This window comes from Tigriopus californicus, chromosome 5, assembly GCF_007210705.1.
Source record: "Tigriopus californicus strain San Diego chromosome 5, Tcal_SD_v2.1, whole genome shotgun sequence".
Taxonomy (NCBI): Eukaryota; Metazoa; Arthropoda; class Copepoda; order Harpacticoida; family Harpacticidae; genus Tigriopus; species Tigriopus californicus.
Window position 1 is genome coordinate 12,529,817 of NC_081444.1, and position 24,808 is coordinate 12,554,624.

Consider the following 24,808-nt stretch of genomic DNA (forward strand, 5'->3'; position numbering starts at 1 on the left):
CTTTTCTCTGGCAAGTCCTCTAGTTTTGACCATTGCTGCAACCATTTTATTAGTCGTTTCTCAAGAATAAACCTTAGAGGTAACTATGAAAGCAAGCAATAATTTATGAGTTCATAAATCCAACTTTTATTGCCAAAAAAGTCCCATTTGTCTCCTTCTTTATTTGTGTCAAGACGCCAGAGAATCAGAAAGCACTTTTTCCTTTTCCAGTTTTAGGGAATTGCAATACCATTCCTTTGAGAGTTAGATGGTAACCAAAATTAATCAGCAAATATGGCTCGCAATTTTTTCAAGTGGCAAGTCCCATTCAAATTGAAATCACTAGTAATTTAGTTAAGTGATTCTCATCCAACGCAATACGCCTATACTAATAAAGGATAGATCAAAAGAAGATTTTGTCAAAGAGAAAGAGATGTCTTTTCAAATACTTGATGTGCTCTTTTTTTACTGTAATCAGATCTGCTGGAGTCCATTTGTATCTTGGCTGAGGAAAATTACTAAATTCAACCTTGCTTATCTGCGCCCAATGAAACCTTTTGCTTGGCGTGTGCCTTACTACTTTCTGTGGTCGAATGCTTTGTTCATGTTTCAATAAATACGTCAAAATTGACCTCCCTCCCCAAAGCTGGTTAGACAAATGCATAATACAGTATCAAAAATCCAATCCACTCATCTCTTGAGAATCCCTCTTATTGCTCCAACCTTTCTACTTTCTGCAGCCCTAAAAATCCTCTTTGGTATAAATACCTTCCACTGACTTCCTTTTTTGGCTTTTTTTGTAGTTATTGATACTTATTGTCCTCAATATAGAACTGTGGAAGCACAACTAATATTTCTGCGGGAGGGCTCCAAATTTAGAAATTGTCTTAATATCAGAAAGTGTATGCCGCATTTGGTAGCTTTTAGTGATAACTATGTTTCCTCATCAAGTGGCCATCATGCATATTGACATTTTGAACAAAAACGCTGTACAAATTAACTAATTTATAGACATTTCGAGGCGAAATGCCAACACTTGTACACTTGAAAAAGTAAAATAAACTTCTTTCTCCTGCAGCACTTTGAAACACGTGTGTGTTCTTATCCTGCTCTTTGTAAAGACTTGAAACGAGTTGAAAATCCTATCAAAGAATACAGGGTGTCCAGATGTACTGACAAACTAACTAACAATATTGCAAAACTAATAGATTTAAAATTCAAATCAAGATAATGTTTGTAAATACTTAAACTTCAGCTTTTTTTCGATGTTCCCCGAAAACAAATTACACACGTTTCCATTGCCAAGAGAGAAGAACGAATTTCGTAAAGGCACCAATCTGGTCTCTAAGCCGAAAAAAAATAAAGCATTCATGGAAAGTGAGCACAATGTAGCCTGAGGCCGGTTCTTGGAATCGCGTCTAACTCAACTGACACATGAATTAGTCCACGAATTAGTCCACGACCCCACTTTTGCGTTCATTGAATCATATCTAAAGTTGGTCGCGACCAAATCATGCACTATTTCATTGGCTCAACAAGACATGAACTAGACGGCAAGAATTGACCTCCTAATTCGCCGCTAAACTGAAATGACAAGAACCATGGCTAATTTCCTTGTGCTTGATTATCATGCATTTCAAACAGAATTGGAATTGAACATCAAAAACATATTATCATTACTATTATAAATTAAAGTGAAATATTATAAATCACAAATTTGACCGTTTATGCTTATGCCCCATATGTAATTAAGAAATTGCATTTCTACATGGCCATCCATATTCCACGAGTTGAGTGAATTGGAGGCCTCTAAGCCACACTCCAGCGCTTTGGCAAATGGTTAATCTTCCGAATAAGGAAAATGTCAGAGAACTTTTATGATGAGCGTCGTGAACGACGCGACCGAGAAGATTTTGTTCAACGTTTTCATGAACAACTGCCCTTGAGAGAGCCAAGGCAAATAGATTGCCTATGAAAACATCTATACATATTTTGCAAAATGAAGGAGTTATTGAAGAATCACGATTCTAACTAGATGGCTGGCCACAAACCTGTGTGCTATTAAAGCTTGGAACAAAACAATTTCGAATATCCCAAGCTTTTTGTAGAATACCTTACAAAAGTTCCGTTTTCGGACATACAAACAAGATTTCTTAAAATCTTTATATCAAACAAAGGTAACTAATTTCGACAGTTTCAGGAAAACATTCCCGTTTCAGCCAATTTTCCCCCAAATCTGGTCACCCTAGGTTAAGAACTTACTTCGATTTAGTATCCTGTTTTTCCTATCTCTAGGGATCTCTAGTAGAAGAGTACAAGCATGAAAAGCGACCCCTGATGGGCGCAGCCTCCATGATCCAAGAAGTCAAATTCTATACCAATGGAAAATATCGGAACCAGTTTAAGTGACAATGCGTGCTCTAATCCTGCCAATGACTTTTTTCAAAAGGAGAGGCAAGGTCATGTATATTCTTGCTCCAGTGTTTTTTTTTCTTACTTTTTCGTTTGAATTTGGAGTAATTCAAGAAGTAAGAAAAAAACCCTGGAGCAAGAATCTACATGACATTGGCTCTCCTTTTGGAAAAAGTTCGTCGGCAGGATTAGAACACACATTGTCACCCAAAATTGGTTCCGATTATTTTCCATTATTAAAAATTTTGGCTTCTTGGATCTTGGAGGCTGCGCCCGTCAGGGGTCGCTTTTCATGCTTGTACTCTTCTACTAGAGAGCCCTAGTTTTTTTCACGAATTTGGCGGGATAATTCAATGCAGCTCTTGATCCAATAGGTCAGTAGTGACTAATTCATCGCCAACTGAACATGAATTAGCCAGGATTCAAAGAACGCAAAAAAGTTCGTGAACTAAGTCACGGCTAACTATCGGTGAGCTAGTACATCAATTAGCGCAAGGAACCGGCCTCTGATGTTGGCTCGTGCCAATTTTGATGGAACCCGTCTTCATTTGGAGGCTGTGGTGTTCCCAAAATGAGTCCATTTCGAGGTATACTCACTGAGCTTTTTCTCCTTTTTTCTGTTTTTTGTATATTTCAATTGTGAAATTTCCGTTGATGCTGCACTTCGCCTTTTGATGCCAAATCAATGTATGGTATATATTTCCGGCCACCCTTAAGTGAATAGATTTCCTTACGATTTAGGTAAATATCCCTAAATGAATAACTACTACATCAGCCCTTCATTTTGTGCTTCCAGGAGTACCTTAGTCGTTTGGCCTCAGGAATTGGTGATCCAGAAGGTGGAAAACCTCGGGGAAGTGTCACCAACAAAATCTCAAGCACTGCTCGTGAAGCTTTGACGTTTTTGGAGGCTCGTGTTGAGTTCTGGAAGCAAGTGGAACTTGGGCCCAAATCTCGTGTTATGACCAAATGAACTTGTTTTCAAAATATTAATTTTGTCACGCTGAATACAGAGTAACAAAAATTCATCATCTACTTAGTCAGACTTCAAAGGAGAACTCCAAAACGGCCACGCCAGTAGAGTCATAATGGAAGCAATCACAGTTGTAGTTGTGATATTGGGTGCACAGACTGCAGCCATCGGAGCCCGTGATTAGATCGGACCGTTTTAGATGGTCTTCCATGTCTTGACACAAAATTTCTTCCGAAATGGCAATTTTGTTGAGGTAGATGTGAAAGAAAGCAAGGGTATTTATTTCACTTGCTCTGAGATTGAGAAAGAGGCATGGTCCCGAAAAAATGCAAAAAAAGCCGATGATAGACCTTATTTTCAGCTAGGTCACTTTAGCTCGGGTACTAGATCGCAACGATCGTTTATTATCATAAAGGACATCAAGATAATGGCAGATCTCGCGCTGGGAAAATCCAAGGAATCCGCGCTTGTTACCTGCTCAATTCGGGCGTATCACAGAGTACAGATAGACGTTAATACGAATTGGGAGAAGACAAATTTGTCTCTAGAATAAGTAAGTATAAGCAGGAAAAGTATGGATGATAATAGTAGTGATGATAATTTTGTCGTTATCATGAGCAATAGTTGTAATAATCATCATAATAGGGACAATGATGCTGATTATACCGTATGACTACAAATGGATCAATTGTCGGCGTTCATGGGAGGCATAGGAGGGTACGTTCAGTGGGGCTACTACGGTTAATCGAAAAGAAAATCAGGAGAAGGTAGCAAATGACTCAGAGGTAGAAAACACATGCATTTTTATTCCACTGAATTAGGCTCAATGGCTGAGATCCGACGTTTTGAGCGCAGACTGCCATCAGGATGTCCTTTGCTTGTTTTTTTCTCATTTGGGCTCATAGGACATCCATCATTCCATCTCCAATCAGGAGGGAGCCTCATGGAACTTATACTCGGCACCATTGTAGTGCGGACATTGCTCTTGGTGGTGGTGTTGATGATGGCGATGACTGACCACGTGGCGACTCCCTCCGTTGCTATTGGTCATCATAGCCCAGCCACTTCCGCCTCCGGGCGTGCTGGTCACCGAGCTAGACGGCCGATGATGCTCGTGCATGGGCACGGCGCAACTAGGCTGGTTCAACGACGCAGCTGAAAGAGACGAGGTGAGGAAGCCGCCCGTGTCGGCCATAATGTTGGGGGGAATGTGGCCCATGCTGCCCGTGAGCCCGGAGGAATGACAATTGGGGGCGTGACCGGCCAGGTCGAGGTGGTTGTGATTGATGTGACCGTTCTCGAAACGTACCGGAAGTCCTTCGTGGCAACCGAGATTCTCAGAAGTATCGTTTGTGCACGTGGACAAGTGTCCACCGCTGTGTGAAACTCCAGGCTGAGGGAGAAAAGCATGGTGAGAAAAAAAATTTATAAAGCTTTGATTAGAGTTAAAAAGAACAATTGTAGGTACCATTTGATCATAGCGAGGTTTTCGGTTCTTCCAGCACCGTTCCAAGCAGGCAATGAAACATGCCAGAACGAGCCCCATCATGAGAACAAGGAAGACGCCTCCTACGTTCTTCAAGTTCAATTCATTGGCCTCCTTGTCCTTCACTTCCTGTTATTTCATGGGAGAGGAAATCAACGACGATGAGGTTCTCATCTCTTTACTGGAATAAGTTCCGTTGACTTACTTTGCATTTGCCGCCGCCTTTCCTTTGTTTCCACCATTTTTCTTTCAACATGTGCAATTTTCCGCCCTCTTGAAGCTGAAGAATGGCGCTCGAAATTGGAGTGCGAAAAGGTGAATCTGAAAGGGGATGGCCATTCATTTGTCACTTCCATTTTCTCAAGGAATAATTAGAAAAGATCTCTCACTTGGAGGTAATGCTATGCCGTAGCCTTTGGAGTCCATAAGTCCCCCAATTTGGGTTAGTTTGCAATTCCGCTCAATCACGTATTCGACAGAAGTAGATTCCATGAGGAAGGCGTACTTCCCGTTCTCTTTCAGAACTCGATCCACGCCCAATGCATTGGAGGATACGAAATTGGACTTATCCGAGCTCATAAATACCCACATCCGAGAATACGTATCGATTTTGGAGTCCTAAAGGTACAAACGAGAGCGATGTATTGGATCAAGTTGTGTAAACGTGTCCAAATGTGGATTAAAGATACACGCTGACCACTACAATGTGTATTGACCTTATGGATGGTAAAAATCGATCAATCGATTTGCCATTTACCTTCATAATGAAAATATGGTTACCGGAGATGAGAAGAAATCATGTTCTTAACATGATAACGCAATTGCTATGAATTGATTGCACTTTTTTTTCCTTTATCATTGTCATTAAGAACCTTTTCGACCTATTTTTGATTACAACTTACATTCTGCGACTAATTCTAATGGTTACCGAATTCAAACACGCAAAGTTGTAGCTGTTCAACGTTTCCATTCCATTAAAATGATCAATGTAAGGTATTAGCGTGTCGGTATGACATATTTCCATAATAAAACGTAGCTTTGACCTGAACATCTGGCACTTTCTTGGGAAAATTGTGAATGACGTGAATTTGAATGGTTTTAGCATTTAACTGCATTCTCTGAGTGTAATAGCAATCGTTCAGGTTTGTTAATTTCCTTCGATTAACTTGATAATTAGGGTACATTCGCAATTGCAGATGGGGGTCAAGGATGAAAAAAATAACCTTTCGATTATATACGTAGTCCACTTAAGTCATGATTTTGGTTTGAAAAATAACTCCTTGTGATGCTCCTTGTATGTTTTATGCATATAATACTCGTATTTCATAACCTCGTTAAAAATGATGATGAAATTGATCTTTAATGACACTTGATTTATAAATAATCCTCAAATGCTCAATTTTATCAAGTATTTCTCCATAACCTTTTTCTCAAGTATATGGGTTTCCATTTCAAGCCTCTCATTTGTACTTACACTGAAAAACCCTGCTGTCGATCCTCCTTGCAAACATCCGTATTTAATGCTGTGCTGTTTGGACAAATCCTCTGCAGATTCAATGGGCGAGTCCATGCGTTCCACGGTCAAGAAGGCCGCCAAATTGGCCGTGTAACTCGAGATCATTATCAATGTGAAGAACCACCACATTCCCGCCACCATTCGGGTAGATATCGCCCTAGAACATCCCGCATAAAGGATCTCATCTCACAATAAAACATTTTGCATTAGCTAATGGCGCAGCAAGCCCTGGTCAAAGAATACTCACTTTTATCGAGCAAAAATATGATAGTTCAGCGACACGGCCTTGTATCTTTGAACTACTTAAAAGCCATTATGCAGCCCTTATAAGAGGCATTTCATTGACTGTCTTTTCAATAAAGTGAAGGTTCCATGTAAAATGCTCCACCCCAAAGTGCATCATTCGATGCCTTTGATGTACATCTGGCTCATGCCGCATTTCTTTGATCAAAGTGAGCCTTTCATGACTGGAATCGAAATATTCTTGTCTCCAATTTACCTGGGTAGAAGATCCGTGCCTTGTTGTAGAAGCGAGGCGATCATGAACCAAAACGAGTTCATCAGGGTGAATACATCGTGATCATCTTCCCGGTCTTCAACCTGAGTTCCAATGGTTCGAACAACTCGACCATTACCCGAAAACAAGGTGTCATAGATTGGATCAGATCGAGCCAAACGACAGCCTTTGTTATCGCTCCGACTCACGATCAAGGCATCCACGCCACGTTCATACGGAGAAATCCTAGTCGGAAACAATGTACATGTAGGGTATGATATACATACGTATGTAAAGTCGAGTTAAAGTGGTAATCACCAAGGTTTGTGAAAGCAAACTTCGCTGACATCTTAATAGTTTTGACTTTGACTCCGATTCGATGAGCAGCATACTCGTTAAATGCCTTCACCCTTCTTCGAATCGTCCTTCCAACCATTTATAGTAGACAACGGGAATGGAATTGTTCTTGGCCAACCTTGTGTTTTGTCGTACTCGAGCGTTGGATTCAAAAACTGTATGCTACTTAATCCGACCACATGTTTACCAAATGGGCTTTACATGGCTTACTAATATTTGCCCCGGTATTGACAAAAATAGAACCACTAAAACCAAATGTAAATCTGAGAATAAGTTTTTAGAGAAAATTCTCTAACTAACCACAGCACTAATTCTTCTTTTGGAAAGATTGTTCATTGGATGGCAACCAAGCAAAAATGGAGCTTTAGACAATAAGTTAACACATCCCGGAAATCAAACTCTTTTTTTGTTTACTAACGCCTGCTTTGATAAGGCCATAATTCAAATTAAGTCGTAACCTTAAAGAGGGGGAGGGGCAATATCGAAGTATATTTTTAATGACACAAAACCTTTTTTATCTCAAGGAAACTTTTGGACGCTAACCACGCCCACTGACAGAACCAAACTGATACGGATTATGACAGTGCCTACCGGCGCTATACACGGATGATGCCAAATACAAAAAAAATGAGGAACCAGTTGGACAGGAAACAAATCCCATAATTTAAGCCTGTACAGTGTAAATCTACTAGTAGTTCAATGGTTAAAATAATGAAAGGTGTATTCAGCGAGTCTCAGACAAACAAACAATCAAACTGTGTCGAAATCGCCCACAGTCCACGATTTATCACCAATTGGGCTCACTTTGGCGGTGCAAGTACTCGAGATTCTGCCCGGAAACAAATGCAAGCTTCGTTTGGCATCAAAGATGTTGCTCGAATGAGCCAGTTTATGGGTCTCCTTGGCCCTGGATATGGTGAAGATCTTGTGTACAGATAGTCGTGGTTGGGTCTGTGACACTCCTCCCCCATAGGCTTGATGATAAGAGGTCAGGAAAATGGTCAGTCCATGCGATAGAGCTGGACAACAAGACACATAAAAGCTATAGAGTGTGGACAGACTCAAATAAATGAGATTGCCCTCATCGCTCATGGTAAATTGAGATGGTAACAAGGGAAAGATGTTCAAACTGACACAGAAAACACTGCGGAACAATTGGAACACACAGACTTGGGAGAAGTTGCGGGCATTTTGCCGATAGCGATGTTTTCTTTGACGCGATGTGATTCCCCGTTTGGATACGAAATTCGTGTGGACCAGGGTTCGGATCTGAATGTGAACGCCAAGGGTGACGAGTGAAGCCACAATGTGGTAGGTGGTGTTAATGAGTGGGAAAATGAAATTTTGACGCAAGGCCATGCCCGACCAAAAGGCCAAGAGTCCATTGTAGGTGTCCCGAAAACAGACAATGTCCTGGAGGATATCCCCACCGATGCCCAAGACACAGAAGATGGTGAAGATGTAAACCAAGAGTTTACTGGACTCCATCCACCAAACCTCGGGTTTCCACTTGATGAGCAAAGGTTCGTGGAAGATCAGCAAATATCTCATGAGGATGTTGACGTCAATACTGGTGATCACACTGATGGCAAAGAAGCACTCGAAGATATAGAACACGAAGAAAACGATTGGACTCTGCAGGAAAGGCGCCCACGGACCCAAAGCAATCCGGAGCATGAGCACCACCCTCGGGATATTAGCCCAAAGCCCCATTCGAGTCTGATGTGTCAAATGGTCGTCCAGAATCTTCTTACTCGGTGTATTTCGCTTTTTGCTGAGGAACTCCAGGACGAATCGATTGGCCAGAACTGATGTGACCAAGATGATTCCGTGACCACAAAGCAAGTTCAGAATGGCAGTAGCAGAGAGAGGCTCCCCCATTCTGACCGATACCGAGTAGCTTTTGAGAATGAGAGAAGACTCTCCGCCAACGTCTGGACAAATTTGAGGGCTTTGATCTCTCCTCTCCCTTTGGTCGGCATGACAATCGCTATTTGCGTCAGTTATCAGTAGTTCAAGCATCGCTTTCTGATAAAGCCTCCCTCATCACTTGGCTTTTTTTTGGTCTTCGCCAGAGCTGGACTGATTAAATGGGGTTACTTATAAATGTATATATACCAAAGGTTGGCGAGGCGTTCAACGACTTTCAAGTTAAATATAGACCCATTGTTTCTTTGGAAGAAGGGCAAAAGCGAATGTGTGTAGGAGGATAAGACTAAATATGTGGAAAGCTATGGCAATGAAACAAATTGGAACGAGCGACGCAATGCCATGGGCTTAAATATAAACGTTGTCCTTTGGCGTCCATCCCACGTGGTTTCAGGTTTTCGTGCAGCTAAGCACCATAAAACTATAAAAGACATTCTAAAGAGGTTGCCTATCGTGATGGTGACATTCTGGAAGATTGCTCCACGTGGCATTAGAAATCATTTTAAAGGGAGCTTTTCTTCTAGTGGTGGCTTTAGATATTCATCCAATGTTTTATTGGCTTGTTTTGAAAGTTAAAAAAAAACGTTTCATGTGGATCAAGACGTTTCCTTGAACGGTATTGTCGCAAAGTTCGCTCTTACCTGGCCAATAAATACAGGAGTAAAGATACGGCTAGATACGCCGTGGCCATGTAAATCCAAACTCCCAACGACAACGGGCTCAAGAACGAGAAGAGATTCGGGTCCTTTGCAGTGGGTTTGGTGAAGAGGATGGTCACCCCTGAAAAGACGAAGACAACAGCCATCACGATATTTAGAAGGCCCTTTTGCGGTTGTGTTTATTTTTCATTGCTCCAATCTGAAGAATGGCTCTTGGTGCCATTCTCCACGGTTGGCAGCCATACAAAAGAGGAAGATCATCGGCAGACGATCAAGTTCTCCTTTTTCTCTCGTTCTTCCTCTACCCATTCTCTACCTTGGTCTTTCTTATCCCCGAAAGTCTACAATTCACTAGATAATGGAATTATCCGCTCAATCCCTCTGTTCGAAGGACCCTTCAACGGGGGTCTTGACTGCCAGAATTGGTCTGAAAACAACTGATTCCAACAAGAAACGACAATCCCATGTCCCCTAGGCCGTTGTTCCACCCACCTAGATTCATAAAAGGCATGGTGAAATCCACGCCCTGTTCCCGTTCGTACGTTATGGTGAGATCCCCCACGGCCAAATCGGCTTTCTGAGGAAAGAAAACACGAAAACATGGTTAAAATGGAATGACTGATTTTGGGGGAACTTAAGCCGCAAACGTGGTGGGTTCTCTTCTTACCTGTGAGAGGAGCTCGCCCACCATTCCGTTCCATGTTCCAGTGTCTTTGTTGTAACTTCCGTGCTTACCATCCTCAACCAAACGGAAGGAGTAATTGAACCCTTCAAGAGGAAATGATTGAATGACATTGGAGAATCGCTCTTCTCCTCTCTCAATCTCTCTTGGGAAACACTCTTACCCAAGATCTTGGAGATGGCATCCACCAAATCAACACTGTATCCTTCGAATTGCTCATTGCCAGAGAGGACGGCGGAGTTCTCCTTGTACATGGTGTAAGGTTCAGCCTGGAATGTGGAGCTGACAGTGAATGCTCAGAAAGTCAAACACGAATCGAACATCTAGCCAACATCTATCATGGCTAGGGCTCGGAAGAAATCTCGATCAAGGAAGTGAGGGATAAAAGTTCAGTTTTTCCTCTTTTTTTTCTCGCCTTTTTGACAGCAGTTTTGAAAGCGTGTGTCTTGTTTGGCACCCTCATCTTCAACCTCATTGTCATTCCACTCAGTCAGAGCTTGGGAACAAACATCAATTTTGGAACAAAATTCTGCTCGATTGATTCGTTCCCCAAAGCATGGCACACGACGAGGAGTGGGTTCTATTGAGGCCGGCAATGCCTGCCTAAAAGAGCGGCCTTTAAACTCCTAGGGGACAAACGGAACAAATCACTCCATGAATGGCCCAACTTTCGTTCCACGTGTGGAATGAAGGCCATAAATTGGATGATTTATGCCCGAACGTTTGACTTTGATTGAACATGGAGCATTCTCTTGAATGTGTAATTGGGTTTCCACTACCAACTATCACGGCATGTGTCAAAGCTGACGTCAATCACATTCACAAGAAGCAAGCCGAGCCCCGGATTTTTTGTCTGCTGCCTTCCACAACGAGGTTCCTCTCGTCACGTCTCCCCTCCTGTCTTTTCACACTGGATCCAAAGTTTTACAAGCCACTCAATCAGATGGTTCTTGCTACAAGTGTACCCATCCCTTACCAAGATGGTCGTAACGACCAAGGTTTTGTTGTGGAGGCTCTCGATGATTTCCGAGTACGATTCCGTGAAGTTCCGCGTGAAATTGGCTCCTGCTCCGCGGTTCCATCGTCCCACCCGACTCAAGCCCTCCTTCTTTAGTTCCACAATGTCCAGGTCAAAATCGCTTCTGAACCCTCGACTGTCAAATTGGATCTTCCCTGTCAGACCATTCATCTCGACCTACATGAAATAAATCAAGCCCAACGCATCACAAGCTTAAAGAGAGCACATCCAATGGGATCGATCCATTCACGTGGTGACCATGGACAATTGAACGCGAGAGCTTGCCAAAACAATCTGCATGCTTGCTTACCATTTTCATGTAATTGATCAGCGAGTTCCCATATTGCCACGTTCCAGGTCCATCACAATTCAGACTGACTTGGGACAATTCTTGGCTGCGATCCAGATCCGTGAGAGCCCTCGAGAACAAGTGAACCGCGTCAAAGATCAAGGCCGTTTCGGTCTGAAATAATGCAACGCGGAATTGAGAGCAGCCAACTTTGGAACAGGAAATGAATGTCTCTCTGATTAACATACATTACAAGATGGAATAGAAAAAAAAGTTAAAAGCTATAAGCTGAGTGAAAACTTGAAGTACACTGGAAATGTATGCTTATGTGGTCGGTGTGGTGGGTGACATAAGCACAGATAATGATTTTTTTTTTGCATTAAACTTTTTTAAGGTGAGTATTTTCAGGTGTCGTCTGTCTGAATGAACATTCGTGCAACATTCACTTTATTTCATGCGTTGATTTCGGATCAAGTTGGATTGACTCAATGCAATGCCACCATCAGAGGTTACAACTCGATGGTGGCCTTTTCACACTGAAAGAATAATCGTCGGCCCATTGGTTTGTTGAAACAAGAACTCCTTATGTCTCGCCGAGAGTTCTTTCTGAACAAGGCTTTTAGGATGACTATGAATTGCTGAAATGTACCCTTAAGATCTTGTTGTGCACACTCATTTGAATCTATTGTCACGATTCAAGCATCATTTAAGGATTCAAGTTGCTCTATCCATGGCGAATCTAACCACGGACTTCTAGAGATGTGGACTGCGAATGGAGATGGAAGGGAAAGTTTCATTGAATTCAAAATTAGCGCTTAATAAAATCACAAGATTTTGTCAAATAGATGAACTTGGCCAAATCTGGGACACAAATCATGATTAGGATACTCAGGAGATATGTCCAAAGTTATGCTGTAAACACTACATAAAATTCAAATCTTCGGCTCACTCTTGGTTAGGTTCATAAACTTTTGACACCATAACTTGGGAACGAACCACTGTACAAGTAAATGGATTCAAGGAATGACTTGCTTTAAATTCTTCAGTTTTAAGGTTCTTATTTTCTTTACTATATTTCGAAAAGTGGCTCAGACTTGCTCTCGCTCTGATTGAGAGAAATCCGATTAAGCGGGAAGCCCACACGCAGTCCATATTTCTAGAAGTCCCATTTGTAGAAGCTCGGGATTTAACCAACCGAGTTCCTGTGATCTGTTACAGGCCAATTACAATTTACTTGAACGTTAAAGACTTCGGGCAGTGCCATACTCAAAGCAACAAGAACATGGGTGTTTCATGATGTGTTCGTATGTGTAATGTCAGTGACTTAGTTATGCATGCACACTGGCACCGTTCTTACCCCTATTGCAAATGGGTGGATGGTACTATTGGGCTACAGGTGGTTAAAAGACGGGTAGGAGAAACTTGATTAATAATGTTACAAAATCGGTTTTCAGTCTCGGGGATTGGCCTTGCATCATGACGACTCACCCTGATGGTCGATCGGTTCAAGTCCGAGGTTTTTCGTCCTCCTCGACCGCCCTCGAATTTGATATCCTCGATCATGTTTTGAACCTCCTCCAAATCGGGGTCCACCAGTCTAAATGCAGTGATATTGGTGCCTCCGTATTTTAACTCTTCAAGTTCGACTAAATGTAAATCCTGTGAACCAATCAATGCACTCCTTAAGTAAGAGCCAATTAAGCCACATTCAAAAGTATATGGAACCGCTCTTTGGTAGAAATTTCACATCTCAATCGACAAAACCGATTTGAATTTGTTTGAACACTGAGCTGGCTGAATATTATTCTACTGTTCATGGCTAGCCCAAAGTACGTACGTACGTACTTACAATACACAGGTTCCACTTACTAGTGTCGTGATGAAAAAGGTATGATAGGCGGTCATGATGCCCACTTGCTGAGCTTGCTTGAGAATTTCTTGCACGTGGTCATTTTTGCAATCCAGAATGATTCGGTTCTCACCGAGCTGTTTGATGTCCTTCAGCAATGGTCTGCAATGTACGAACGAGAACACGAAAGAGGTCTCTATAGACAAGTGCATGCTTGTGGGGACAGAGGATTTGGCGGCCCAATTGGCAGGCACGTACCGGTGATCTCCTCCAGGCCCAGGATCCAGTTGGCGAATTTGGATCTTGATATCGAGTCGCTTGGGCGAGAGTTTCAAGACCTCTTGGAGTCGGACTAAGCCTTCGCTCTCCTCGTAGAGAATCAAACAACTCTTCCAATTCATGGCGGTCACCATGTCGGCGTATGCCTGGAACACACGAAAGACTTCAGGGAACACGGAACACGGAACATGGATCTTTGCGAAGGGTCGGGGCCAAAAAATTCTGCTCGTGATCTAGTCTAAATTGTCTGTGTTCCACTTTGACCTTCTCGAGGTAGGTCTTTGATGATACGAACGTGGACGAAGTCGGGGTCGCTTGATTTGACAAAGGAGAGGAAAAAACGTGACGATGATTGCCAGCACATTTTTATAGGGCCTGACCCCGTTTCCCAAATTCAACGAAGACTTTTATCGTGGCCCTTAGATAGAGCGATGGCAAGCAAATCCATCGACGCAGACCATGATTAAAAATTTCCCTTAAGTACATGGTGCTCTCAACACAAGGGGACTTTTATTTTGCTCACATGCGCACATGCGCACATGCGTACACACCCATTATCAGAAGCTCATGGATCTGGGAAAGTAAGACAATCCGACGCGATCCCAGATCAAAGGTCAAAAGGATCCCGGAAGATCTGGATCAATAATCACCTGTCCAAGGGCCTGAGGATATGGATGCAAATTGACAGAGTAATCCTCTCGCACCAGACGATAATCCCAACGTGTTTCAATATGAGGAACTTCCAATGCATCACAGATCGACTGAACGTGACTAGCAGTCACGCCACTCTGAGGACCGAACACGCCCGCAATGCCCATTTGAAGGTCGCGACACACTGGAAAATAAGAAGGACGAGAAGGTCAAAGAAAACCAGCATGAACCCACTCCGCTTTATGAATGTACACAAATCTAATGTTGGTGGTGGGATGGCAATTTTGAAGTGGGATAGTGACAGTGCTAAGGGGGAGAATAAAACAGGAGGGAGGACCATGGAATGATGGTTGAATGGTTCGTTGGTTGGCTGTCCCACATTCAATTGGCACTTGATGGACGGATCTACCATGGCTTTTCTCTCTTTTTCTCTTTCATTTTGCACCAATATCGTCTCTCTTCTGTATTTTGACATTGGGAAACAAGACGACGCCCAGGATTGCTCAGTCACGATCAAAATGGACTTCTTAAGGGATCACTGGATTTGGGCCTCTTGTCCACTCTGTTCGGTTATATGCACGTGGAAGTTGGCTCTGTAGAATTGAGAGCCGTGGGGCTTATTTTGTTCCACGCTAATATGAAGAGTCGGATCAGAATTCCAATACATTCTCAGGATGCTTGTGGACAGTGGGCTATTTGCATTTGCTTAAGGAGTCCAAGAATTTTTTTTCTCTCTCTCTTTTGATCTTGAACAAAAAGGGAGGATATTTTCACAAGCTTGAAGAAGAGCACCATGATATGATGCGAACCGAAGATCTCTCTCTCTCTCTCTTTCTCTCTGCTCCCTTCTGCTCGTTCGTAGTTCTTTTCCTGCTTCCTCTCTGACTGAAAAGGGTCCCTTTTTCCATTGAGTTTAGCCTCTTCTATAACTGTCAACCCCCCGTGGCACAAGAGCCCCCGGCCAGCATAGATATCTGCCTTTAACATAATTAATCCATGGAACTCGGAGTTGCTCGTGATCAGAAAGCTTATCCCATCATCAGAACTTATGCTAAAATGGTTCATGATTTATGAACGGAGCGTTGTTGGCTTTTTTGATCTATGGTAAGGCAGAGTGGGGGTATTATTTGAAGTTGAGCATCTATGGGCGATCGGTCGTCATCCTAAAGAGATGAAGGTGAAGATGAGAGCGGCCCCGATGGTCCAGAAAAATGGGGGACAGGGCTTCCGAGGCATTTTTTGTCACCCCAGAACTGACTGATTGATATCGATCCCGGTTCTTTTTCTAGAGGAAATGCCGCGATTTCCATCTTGCAACCGGGTCCAATCACTCAAAACGAGAGAGTGGAACCGTTCCACTTGTACAAGTGCTCCATAAAAGTTCGGGATCGAAATTAAGATCAAGTCTGGATCGGAAGGGGTAGAGGAATGAAATTGAGTGGAGTGGAGCGGGTGTTCCACTTGAAAAAGATCAGATGTGATCCTTGGATCTCAAGAAGCTACTTCATCATCTTTTCAATGACAGTTGTTGAGCCCTTTTCTGGTGGGTGGACCAACCAGCGAAAGTGCTCTCCCCATTTTGCATGGGCTCCCTCCTAAACGAGGATATCCACAACACACTGACATAAACACTGTCGATCCGATATCCAGTGCCACCCTTCATTCGAAATAAACCATTGATCGATCTGGCGACACTGGAACCTAAATTTGGCCACCCCAAATCTCGTGAAAGCGAGGGTGAAATCACGCAACCCTACTCCCCCTATTTGCATGACAGAGTGCAATTATCCACAGTGATCCCTACACTTAGGAACATGGATCACAAAAAGGAATGGGACCGTGTTCCATGACTGGAACAGAGTCAACGATCCAGAATCAATGAATAAATAACAGCCGGTGCACGGGTGCGTGCCAGGACAAGGGAGGTGGAGTCCATGCTCATAGTTTCAATGTTCGCGCCATTTGAGCGCAGAGTGGCCGGGAAAAAAGCGGGCCCAAATATTGGCCCGAGGTTAAGATGTTATGTACATTATTCTAGCCAGTGTCATCTATTCATCTCCGTTCCATTTTTTGGGTATTCACAAGGCGTAGAATATGAATGCAATTCTTGAGCACTTTCCGAGTTTGACTCTGATCTCAGGCAACCCGGACATCAAATGTACATACGCACTAGGGAAGTTCGCACACGCTTGAAATGCTGGATGAAGATAAAAAATGTCCAAAATGTGCATTTGTGGCAGCAGAAAATGGCACTGGACTTGGCGAATCCAAGTCGACAACCCATGCCATCCCGTTTCTTTATCTTCTAAAATGTGGAAGCGAACGAGCTTTCCCCAGGCTTCTTTGCTCGTAACTTCATTTGAAAGAAACGATAATCAACCTTTGGTGGTGGGTAAATCTGATTTACCGTGTTAACTTTCCCTCCTTAAAAGTTGCCGTCCCTGTCAAAGCCCGTTGTCAAATGGTCTTGGAGCTGCTCATAATGAAAAAAAAAGAACCTTGGGCAACCCAAAGCGTGGCAAAATTCCCAATTCTGCCCAATTTGGGTCGAGAAACCTTTGTCTGTTTATCTTTGGGGACATTTCAACTGACTGCTCCGTTGGCTTTAGATCAACGTTTGAAGTGGCGTTGAAATGAGCTACTGCTCGACAGGACCGAGACCAAAGAAGAGACACGGCCTCTTCGAGGTCCATAATGAGGCCATAACACTGCTTTCGTGGAAGGAGCGAAGGACTCACTGGCACAATAACCATTAACGTTTATCACGCTTAATTGCCCGCTTCCTCGTGATTCTCACCCGGGTTCAACTCGAGTGTTTCCAAGTGGAATCCCTGCTGAGTCCCTTCATTCAAAACACGACGAGACCCAGACTTGTCACAGCATTCCGTTATCTTCAAGTGCATCTCACTGCATGCAGCCCAATGACCTGCATTTGATGGGTCTGGCTGGGTCATCGGGGAAAAATACGAATCATCGAGGTCAAAGTTGGTTCAAGAGAGTTTCTTTTCCTTTCACCCTCATCATCGGGCACCTTGTTCGAGTAAACAAGTTTCTTTCTGTCTTGGTCCCCTCTAAGAAAACTGGTGATGGGTGCTGTACTTTGTAGTGAGTAATCCCCTATTACTAGCTACAACCTATTGGGGGAACTGCTCATAAACATATATTTCCCACTCATTGATCGTAAGTCTCTTTTTGGGCTTGATTATCCTTGAACTCGGTGATATGACCATTGACTGACCTTGCTTAGAGGCATAGAATGAGTCCTCGGGCTGAATGCGGTCAATTTGAGCGGTGAGTCGAGAATTGGGCAGGATATCTCGATCTCCATTCACGCGGTCCACGGCATATCGAAACGATATCTCCTCCACCGAGTCAGACATATCAAACAGGCCACCTATTCAGGAGAGAAGAGAAAGGGAAAGGGAACATGAAAATGGAAACCCGGATTCAAAGGGATGATGGAACGAACCAGGGACCATTGTTTGTGGTGTCAATTGATTAGTCGACAGGGGGAAATTATGAGAGCTCAGCGCAAACTTGCACCTTTTTTGCACGCTACTGCTGTACGGAAGTAAACTGAAACAAGGCTGGTTCGTGATGGTTAATGAACCCACGAACAACAACAACAACAACAACCAAGGATGGCTTGGGAACGCTTGAAAGTTGAGTTGGAACACATGAAACAATTTGCCCAATTCCAAAAGCAATACCCCAAGGAATGATGAACTTACTTCTGCTTGAAAAGCCCTTTAAAGTCTCTCGTTCTAAATCAAGACCATCAAAGATGGATGACCTTCGTCTGGGTTCTCCCTTGGGACAGACTGAAGCATCGACAGCTGAGTTGCATGGACCAGAAATGGACCACCAAGGCAGTACGGGTTGAGACCATTTTAATTATGATCCAATTATCACCTAGACCGATCCTGAATATGTAGAAATCCTACAAATGAGCTCTCTCGGGTTAATAAGAGCACTCATCCAAGGCCGTTGATTATGAAACGACAGCATATTACATCCCTCACAAAATACTGTATTGATCCAAGATTATGGCTGGCATGATCTTCCCCAAACTCTGCTTCATTTCATGCCTTCCCAAAATATGACCAAGAACTCCCAGTAGCTGTATTGCCTATTCCCGGATCGACGAAAGAAGTCCAAAGGCAGCATCAAAATTGCGCGTTCAATGAAGCGAAAAACAACCGCCGCCCTAGCCTTAGCCTTAGCCTTAGCCTTAGCCTTGAGTTGCCCTTCTTTCTGTTCGTTGTCGTGTGTATGTGCATGCGTACATACTGTATGTACCAAGTGTATGAAAGTCCTTCTTCCCTTTACAACAGTCCTTCTCATGCATAAAGTGATTCCCTTCCTGGCCGTTTTGGGTCTTTTGGAGGGTTCCCTTCATCGTCTTTCTTCTGCTTCGTTCGCTCGTGAAGACCATGGCAATGTCAACTACCACCACCACCACCACCACTACCACCACCACTACCACCCTCCGACACTCTTCTTCACTACTTGGCCTGACCCACTTGAGTGCATGAAAAGAGGGTCTTTCTTGGGAATAATTCGACGACCTTGAGATTGTATATGGACTTGCTCATTAAAGTGTTGACTTTTTTCACAACTGTCTTCGAGAGTTGAGCGTCTTTTGAATTCATTTACAAAATAAACGGGTGAGGGTTCTTTGAAGCTTTTGGGGATCACTTTGGCATTCAAGGTGTCTATCCCTTCACACGGGAAGAAGCCAAAAAAGAGGCTGGTGGTGCCATTTCATTTTGGCGATGAGTTCGTCTATGCATTTTCGATGTCACCATCACAATTTCTCGTGTGAAAGAAAGATTTCTTTATTCATTCCCATCATCGCCTTCCTCTCCCCGACCAATCCTCACCTCGTTGGGCGGGTTTTCCCTTTAAAAAACTCTTGGCCACGGTTGCCTTTACACGGAAAGGCCATTATTATGATCCACGCTAACTTCCGTCCTTTGGCCTTTGCTTGACAAAACTGACAAACCACACTGTGGCCCACAAAAAGAGACTTTTGGAGCTTAAAATGCTTCAAGAAATTCATGGTAAGTGCCTGCAATGCCCAGAAGTTCCATCGCATCTTTATTGGCCCCTTTTGGCTCTTTCTGTGCTGAAAAGTCAGAAAAGGTAAACCGACGCTATTCGTTCAAGTCAAGTTCAGGCTAATGATGTAGCGAAGATAAAATGAAAGATGAAGTCTGGGATGATAAATATCTTTCACAGATATTGAATTCAAGCCCTTAATTCTAAGGTTGAAATAAACCATTTTATAATATCAAATTCACATAAACCGACCATTTTCTAACGTGATGTTGTATACTTACTTTTAGTTTAGTAGTAGAGCATAGGAAAATGTCAAAAATTTCACACTGCTCTAAACCTCCAATGAAAACGCAATATTGCCGGCAAAGATGCGCATTTTATCAGAGCAATAGTTATCTTTTCAAAGCATTAAGTTACAATTTCGGGTCATTAAACCAACAAAAACAAATGGTCATTATACATTCCAGTTTATAAAAAGGAATCTGTTTCACTTATTGACTTGTAATTAAGTAACTTGGTAACCCTACTTTTTTCACTATGTCTACAATTACTCTAACGATATCCTAAAAAATCTTTTGATGTCATCAGACAACTGTTTTTAAAGGACACGATGCTAGTTTGTTTGTTTGTTGTTTGTTTTGTTTGTTTGTTGTTTGTTACGAAGTCAGATGGCAGCTCTCTCGCTCGGCCTACCATCTGATTGATGGGTGTCCCAATTGAGGGATAGTCCCACTTCTTTGTCACAACCAAACATTGATTATTACCTCACCCTCGGGAATGACCGCAGGTTCGCCCATTTAAGCTGTTACAGCAACAACTGATGCTGTAATCTCATACCACAGAGAAGCTTGGACTTGGCTAGCCTGGGATCGAATCAGGATTAGTAAATTGGAGTGCGGATGCTGTACCAATACGGTACCCAGCAAGCCTTACTAAAGGCCATGTTAAAGCTTCTATCTGAAACAACATTTTGCTCAAAAAATTCAAAAATCAAATTCAAAATGTGTGTTTTTTTTAAAGCTTAAAACTTCAAACTTGGCAGCTCACCAATTCACCAATTATCATCATAGGCATATCAATTCCATTAGTATTTCCAATATTGCAATATCGGCACATTTGGTATTCCTAAAAAAGTCTTTGCCTGAGCAACGTGATTTGTCTAGTTAGTAGTGAATGGAAACAGCTGGTACAAACAATTCTCATGTCGGCATAACCACACGCTTTGGTCGCAAATTTAACGTTTTTGTTTTGTGTCGTTGCTGAAGCGTTCTCACATATCTGTGATTAAAACCATCCATCTGCTCAGTCTTTTTCGACTCACTATTTGTAGAAGAGAAAAAGCATCATCGCTTACTGTTGAAAATTTCCGCTAATACCGCTCACTTTTTTCAGATGTCAAGACAAGAAGTCAGTAGTTTGGTCTACTCCAGTCAATAATTTTCTTTGATCAGGGTGACTGGCAGAGAATACTGGGCTGCAAAGCGAACACAATGAATAGAATGACCAAGAAGGGTCGTTTTGAGTGGAGGAGTAAGAACCACTTGAGTGTCAGCGATCTTTGGAGATCTAAGCTGATAATGATTGTCATCAATGATGTCAGGCATATTGGCAACACTTTCAAGATGGACATCATTTTCAGATCAGAGACCCATTCGTACTTTTATATACACAATCCTCATATCAAGAAATATGCTAAAAACAAAGTACAACTTGAGAAGCTCCAGTGTTGGACCAATCAGATCAGATGTATGCTTTGCTGTACCTCGACGATCCAAATGCCTTGAAGGAATATTGTAGAGAAAGTGTTTGAAGCAGAAAGTAAATACTCAACAGTGCATCATTAATTCCGCCCTTTAAACATCAAAAACCTTCCAGGCATAACATCATCTCAAGATCGAGCGACAATGACACTTCCGTGATCGTTCGAGAACCTTCTCATCATGCATGATGAGTTAGCTTATTGCTCGACCTTTTTTAGCCTTGAAGGAACTTGGAACATTTGAGGGGAGCTTCCATTGGGACTACCCACACCAACGGGAAGGAGTCGACGCTAACAAAGGTCATCATTACTGTACCACGATGAGAGCTATTATTGGGGCATCCAGTAACTCAAGACCCTCTCAAATCTGAGATTCTGAAAACATGCCGATTGATATCGACAAGGACGTGCTTAGCCTTGATTCTTTTGTTCCATTTCGTGTCGGCGCTTTGAAGGGTTCCAGGGACGACAGCTCTCGCAAGATCATCTCCTTTACAAACGGCGAGAAATCGCTTATCTCTTGGTCTGCCAAGAACCTCTAACACGTCTAGCTTTGATTGGGAGGGTATTTGGGCGGGCTAGATATATATCAAAGTTGAAAACGTTTCACATTATCCTCCTTGTTTAATGTTGAATCACAGGGTGGCCAGAAATAACGACAATTTCAGCTTTACCATCTTGAAAAGCCAAATTGTTCTAACATTCAACTTAGAACCTTATGGGCAAATATTTGACTCTTGGTCTTATGTTAATGTTTTCTGTCATCAAATCTAACTTGTTTTCCACTTTTACCAAGACAGGAACCATTTCACAAATCTACCGTAAGTAGAATTTGTGAGGAAAAGTGTAGGAGCCATGGCGAGTCAGTAAAACCACGGAGTTCTTGTTTTGGGCCCAAATTTCGTCAGGTTGAATTATGCCTCAATATCTTTCGATTAATGTTATATACGTTCACTTTCCTTCCCTTTTCGAAACACATCTATCTATCTATTATATCAAGTGAATGATTCGGTAGATACGAAATTTTCTCTCTCCTTTGAGGTCTATATCTCTATAAGTCCGTGGTAAAATGTATCCTGGTGAGCTTCCGTGCTAACTGTGATCAAGTAAATCGTAGTTTGGAGGCTAATGAAGGCCATAACAGTCAGAGCATATTTTTTGGATGATTGTTTTCTTGGCTCTCTTTTGTACAAAATTACCATGGCATTGGACTTTGTCTTCAATTTCAAATACATTGTCCAGTTTTTTTTCTGGCCACCCTGTGCGATCTGCTAGGTCCCGAATTCTGAGTTCAGCCAGCAAGTAGACCAGTGCCATATCTCGTCCAGTAAATCGAGAAGTCCCGTCTTGGAGTAATAAACTTGGATTAGATGGACTGCTCGTCGTTTTGAATGAATATGATCCATTGCTTCTCGAGACATCGCTTTCATATAGATTGCTTTGTGGGCTGGATCTCCGATCCAGATAACTTGCATGTCTTTAAGAAAGCGACAAAAAATAAATGCAGAGAGTCAGTCAGCGAAAATTCTAATACAAGTTTGAAGTCTGGCCCAAAAAGTGTCATTGCATCAAAAAATCTCCACTTGACAAATGACGCCCTGCATGTTTAGCGCCTAACGATGCTTGACTATTGTTTGTTCAAATACTAAGACATCGGTGAAGGAAGTTGTATTGTTTCCAAATGTTTAAGCAGTCAAGCAGATCCAGTAACTGTTCCAACAAGCCCTGACTCATCCACATTTTAGCAAACTAGGAACTTCGCGGGGGCATGATCCATCCGAGCCATCTCAGATGGAACATGAACTGGCTACTGGAAGACTTCAATCCGTCATCCCAGACGATGTGCAGTACAAGAAGATGGTCCATGAGAAGAATAGTTCACAAAAAGTCCACTGAATCATCGTCAAAGCTCTACTATGATGATCTAAACCCCGGCTTAATTGCGGGGAATTTTGTGACCCGCTTTGGTTCTTTCCCAAGATTAGGAGTGGACCCAAGAAGAAAGGAACTTTTTCGTGTTCTCAACATAACAGAAGTGCCTGAGACAGAAATTTGTTGTGAATACAAACTTTGTCATTTTTGGGTTCGATAGCATCGTGGGACATAATGCCATAATCCAGTCAATGAGCATGAAAAAAGGCATTCTTCCCTTGAGGGAGCGCTTCTCTTGTCGTGGTTTTCTTACAATACATCAGTGAAGAGGAGTTGGAACGATCCCAAAGAGTGCTGTTCAGAGACGTAATTGATCCGGGATTGACTGGGATTCTTCTCGTGTTGGAATAAAAACAACCATGTCCCTTGGATGCCAACTTTGGGCCCTATTTGGTATGCAATGTTTCACCCTGACCATTAAGGAAGTACGTAATAAGCCTTTCATTCTCCCGAGGACTGGAAAGATGGTGGGACAGGTGACATTGCAATATCGTACATGTTCCAAAAGCATCGGCATTTTATTTGGTTCTGCTATCTATTGTCAAAGAGCTTCACATTGTCCAAGAATGCAGACACTATTGCTTTTCTACAGTACAATGGTATACAATAAGACCCACCAGAGATTGCTCGATCCCATCTTCAAGGTCCATTTTGAAGTGGGCCAAGTGGATCATGTCATAATCGTGAACGCTGTACTCTGGTTGCTCCAATCTATGTTGGCGGACAATCAATCAGATATAAAGCATTTTGAGAACTGTTTATCTCACTTTTGATATCTTCAAAAATGCACTAGTCTCTCTCTTACCACGAAAAAAATTGGTCCTTGATGCCCGACTTCGGGAACAGCCCCAAGGATTTGTGGCAGGAAATTGCTTGTAAAAGCTTTATTATTCTCTCGCCAAGGCTGCAAAAACCCATGGAGCGCTAAAATGTCGTTCTAATTAAAAGCCTGCCAGAGTTCCTTGACGACCACTTTGAATCTGCCCATTTGTCAACCTGGGCTCAAAAAATGGCTCTTTCATCTCGGAGCCGATGCTGGCAAAACTTCCTGGGAACTTAAATGAGACACTTTCATTTTTCAACTACATTGTATTCCATCGCATAATGAGGTTTGTTCACCGACGCCTGCCCGTCCCGCAACCCCTTCTGAAGAGGTTGACTGCCAAGAAAACAAGTGAGTGAATTGACCCTTCACTGTTCTAAGCGATTCAATCTGCCAGCCACTTATCATCGCAATACGGGCAAAAACTAATCTGGGAGATGTGGTAGGTACCATAGTAGATTCGCCTGGGCAAAGATACAGGCTAGAATGTCAGTTATATTGAGAAGGGCGATAGTGATTGAGCTTAGACAAGGAAAGTTTTCAGCTTGTTCCTCAATCAGCGAGAACCATGATGCAGGTTCCATGGATTGAGTGCGGGAGGAATGGGTGGGTGAGTGATCGACAGGATCTCCAATCAATGTACGAACGAGAAAGAGCA

The 24,808-nt window shown here is 42.7% G+C and overlaps 2 protein-coding genes across 2 annotated transcripts in view; one reads left to right on the forward strand and one right to left on the reverse strand.

Annotated features, from left to right (window-relative positions):
* LOC131880562 (outer dynein arm-docking complex subunit 4-like) overlaps positions 1-3,404 on the forward strand; it is a 13,061-nt gene extending 9,657 nt beyond the window's left edge. The window contains exon 6 of the mRNA XM_059227227.1: positions 3,188-3,404. Within this exon, the coding sequence (XP_059083210.1) occupies positions 3,188-3,364 (177 nt within the window). The 3' untranslated portion in view covers positions 3,365-3,404. The remainder of the gene's footprint in view (positions 1-3,187) is intronic.
* A 338-nt stretch (positions 3,405-3,742) lies between these two features.
* Positions 3,743-24,808, reverse strand: part of LOC131881063 (glutamate receptor ionotropic, kainate 2-like) — a 32,307-nt gene continuing 11,241 nt past the window's right edge. The window contains exons 3-20 of the mRNA XM_059227822.1: positions 17,814-17,969; positions 14,575-14,759; positions 13,904-14,070; positions 13,666-13,807; positions 13,285-13,455; positions 13,154-13,186; positions 11,818-11,970; positions 11,466-11,684; positions 10,653-10,758; positions 10,475-10,575; positions 10,300-10,384; positions 9,790-9,928; positions 6,866-7,108; positions 6,325-6,523; positions 5,240-5,468; positions 5,056-5,171; positions 4,833-4,979; positions 3,743-4,757 (exon numbers count right to left, since the gene is read on the reverse strand). Coding sequence (XP_059083805.1) covers positions 4,293-4,757; positions 4,833-4,979; positions 5,056-5,171; positions 5,240-5,468; positions 6,325-6,523; positions 6,866-7,108; positions 9,790-9,928; positions 10,300-10,384; positions 10,475-10,575; positions 10,653-10,758; positions 11,466-11,684; positions 11,818-11,970; positions 13,154-13,186; positions 13,285-13,455; positions 13,666-13,807; positions 13,904-14,070; positions 14,575-14,759; positions 17,814-17,969 — 3,056 coding nt within the window. The 3' untranslated portion in view covers positions 3,743-4,292. The remainder of the gene's footprint in view (positions 4,758-4,832; positions 4,980-5,055; positions 5,172-5,239; positions 5,469-6,324; positions 6,524-6,865; positions 7,109-9,789; positions 9,929-10,299; positions 10,385-10,474; positions 10,576-10,652; positions 10,759-11,465; positions 11,685-11,817; positions 11,971-13,153; positions 13,187-13,284; positions 13,456-13,665; positions 13,808-13,903; positions 14,071-14,574; positions 14,760-17,813; positions 17,970-24,808) is intronic.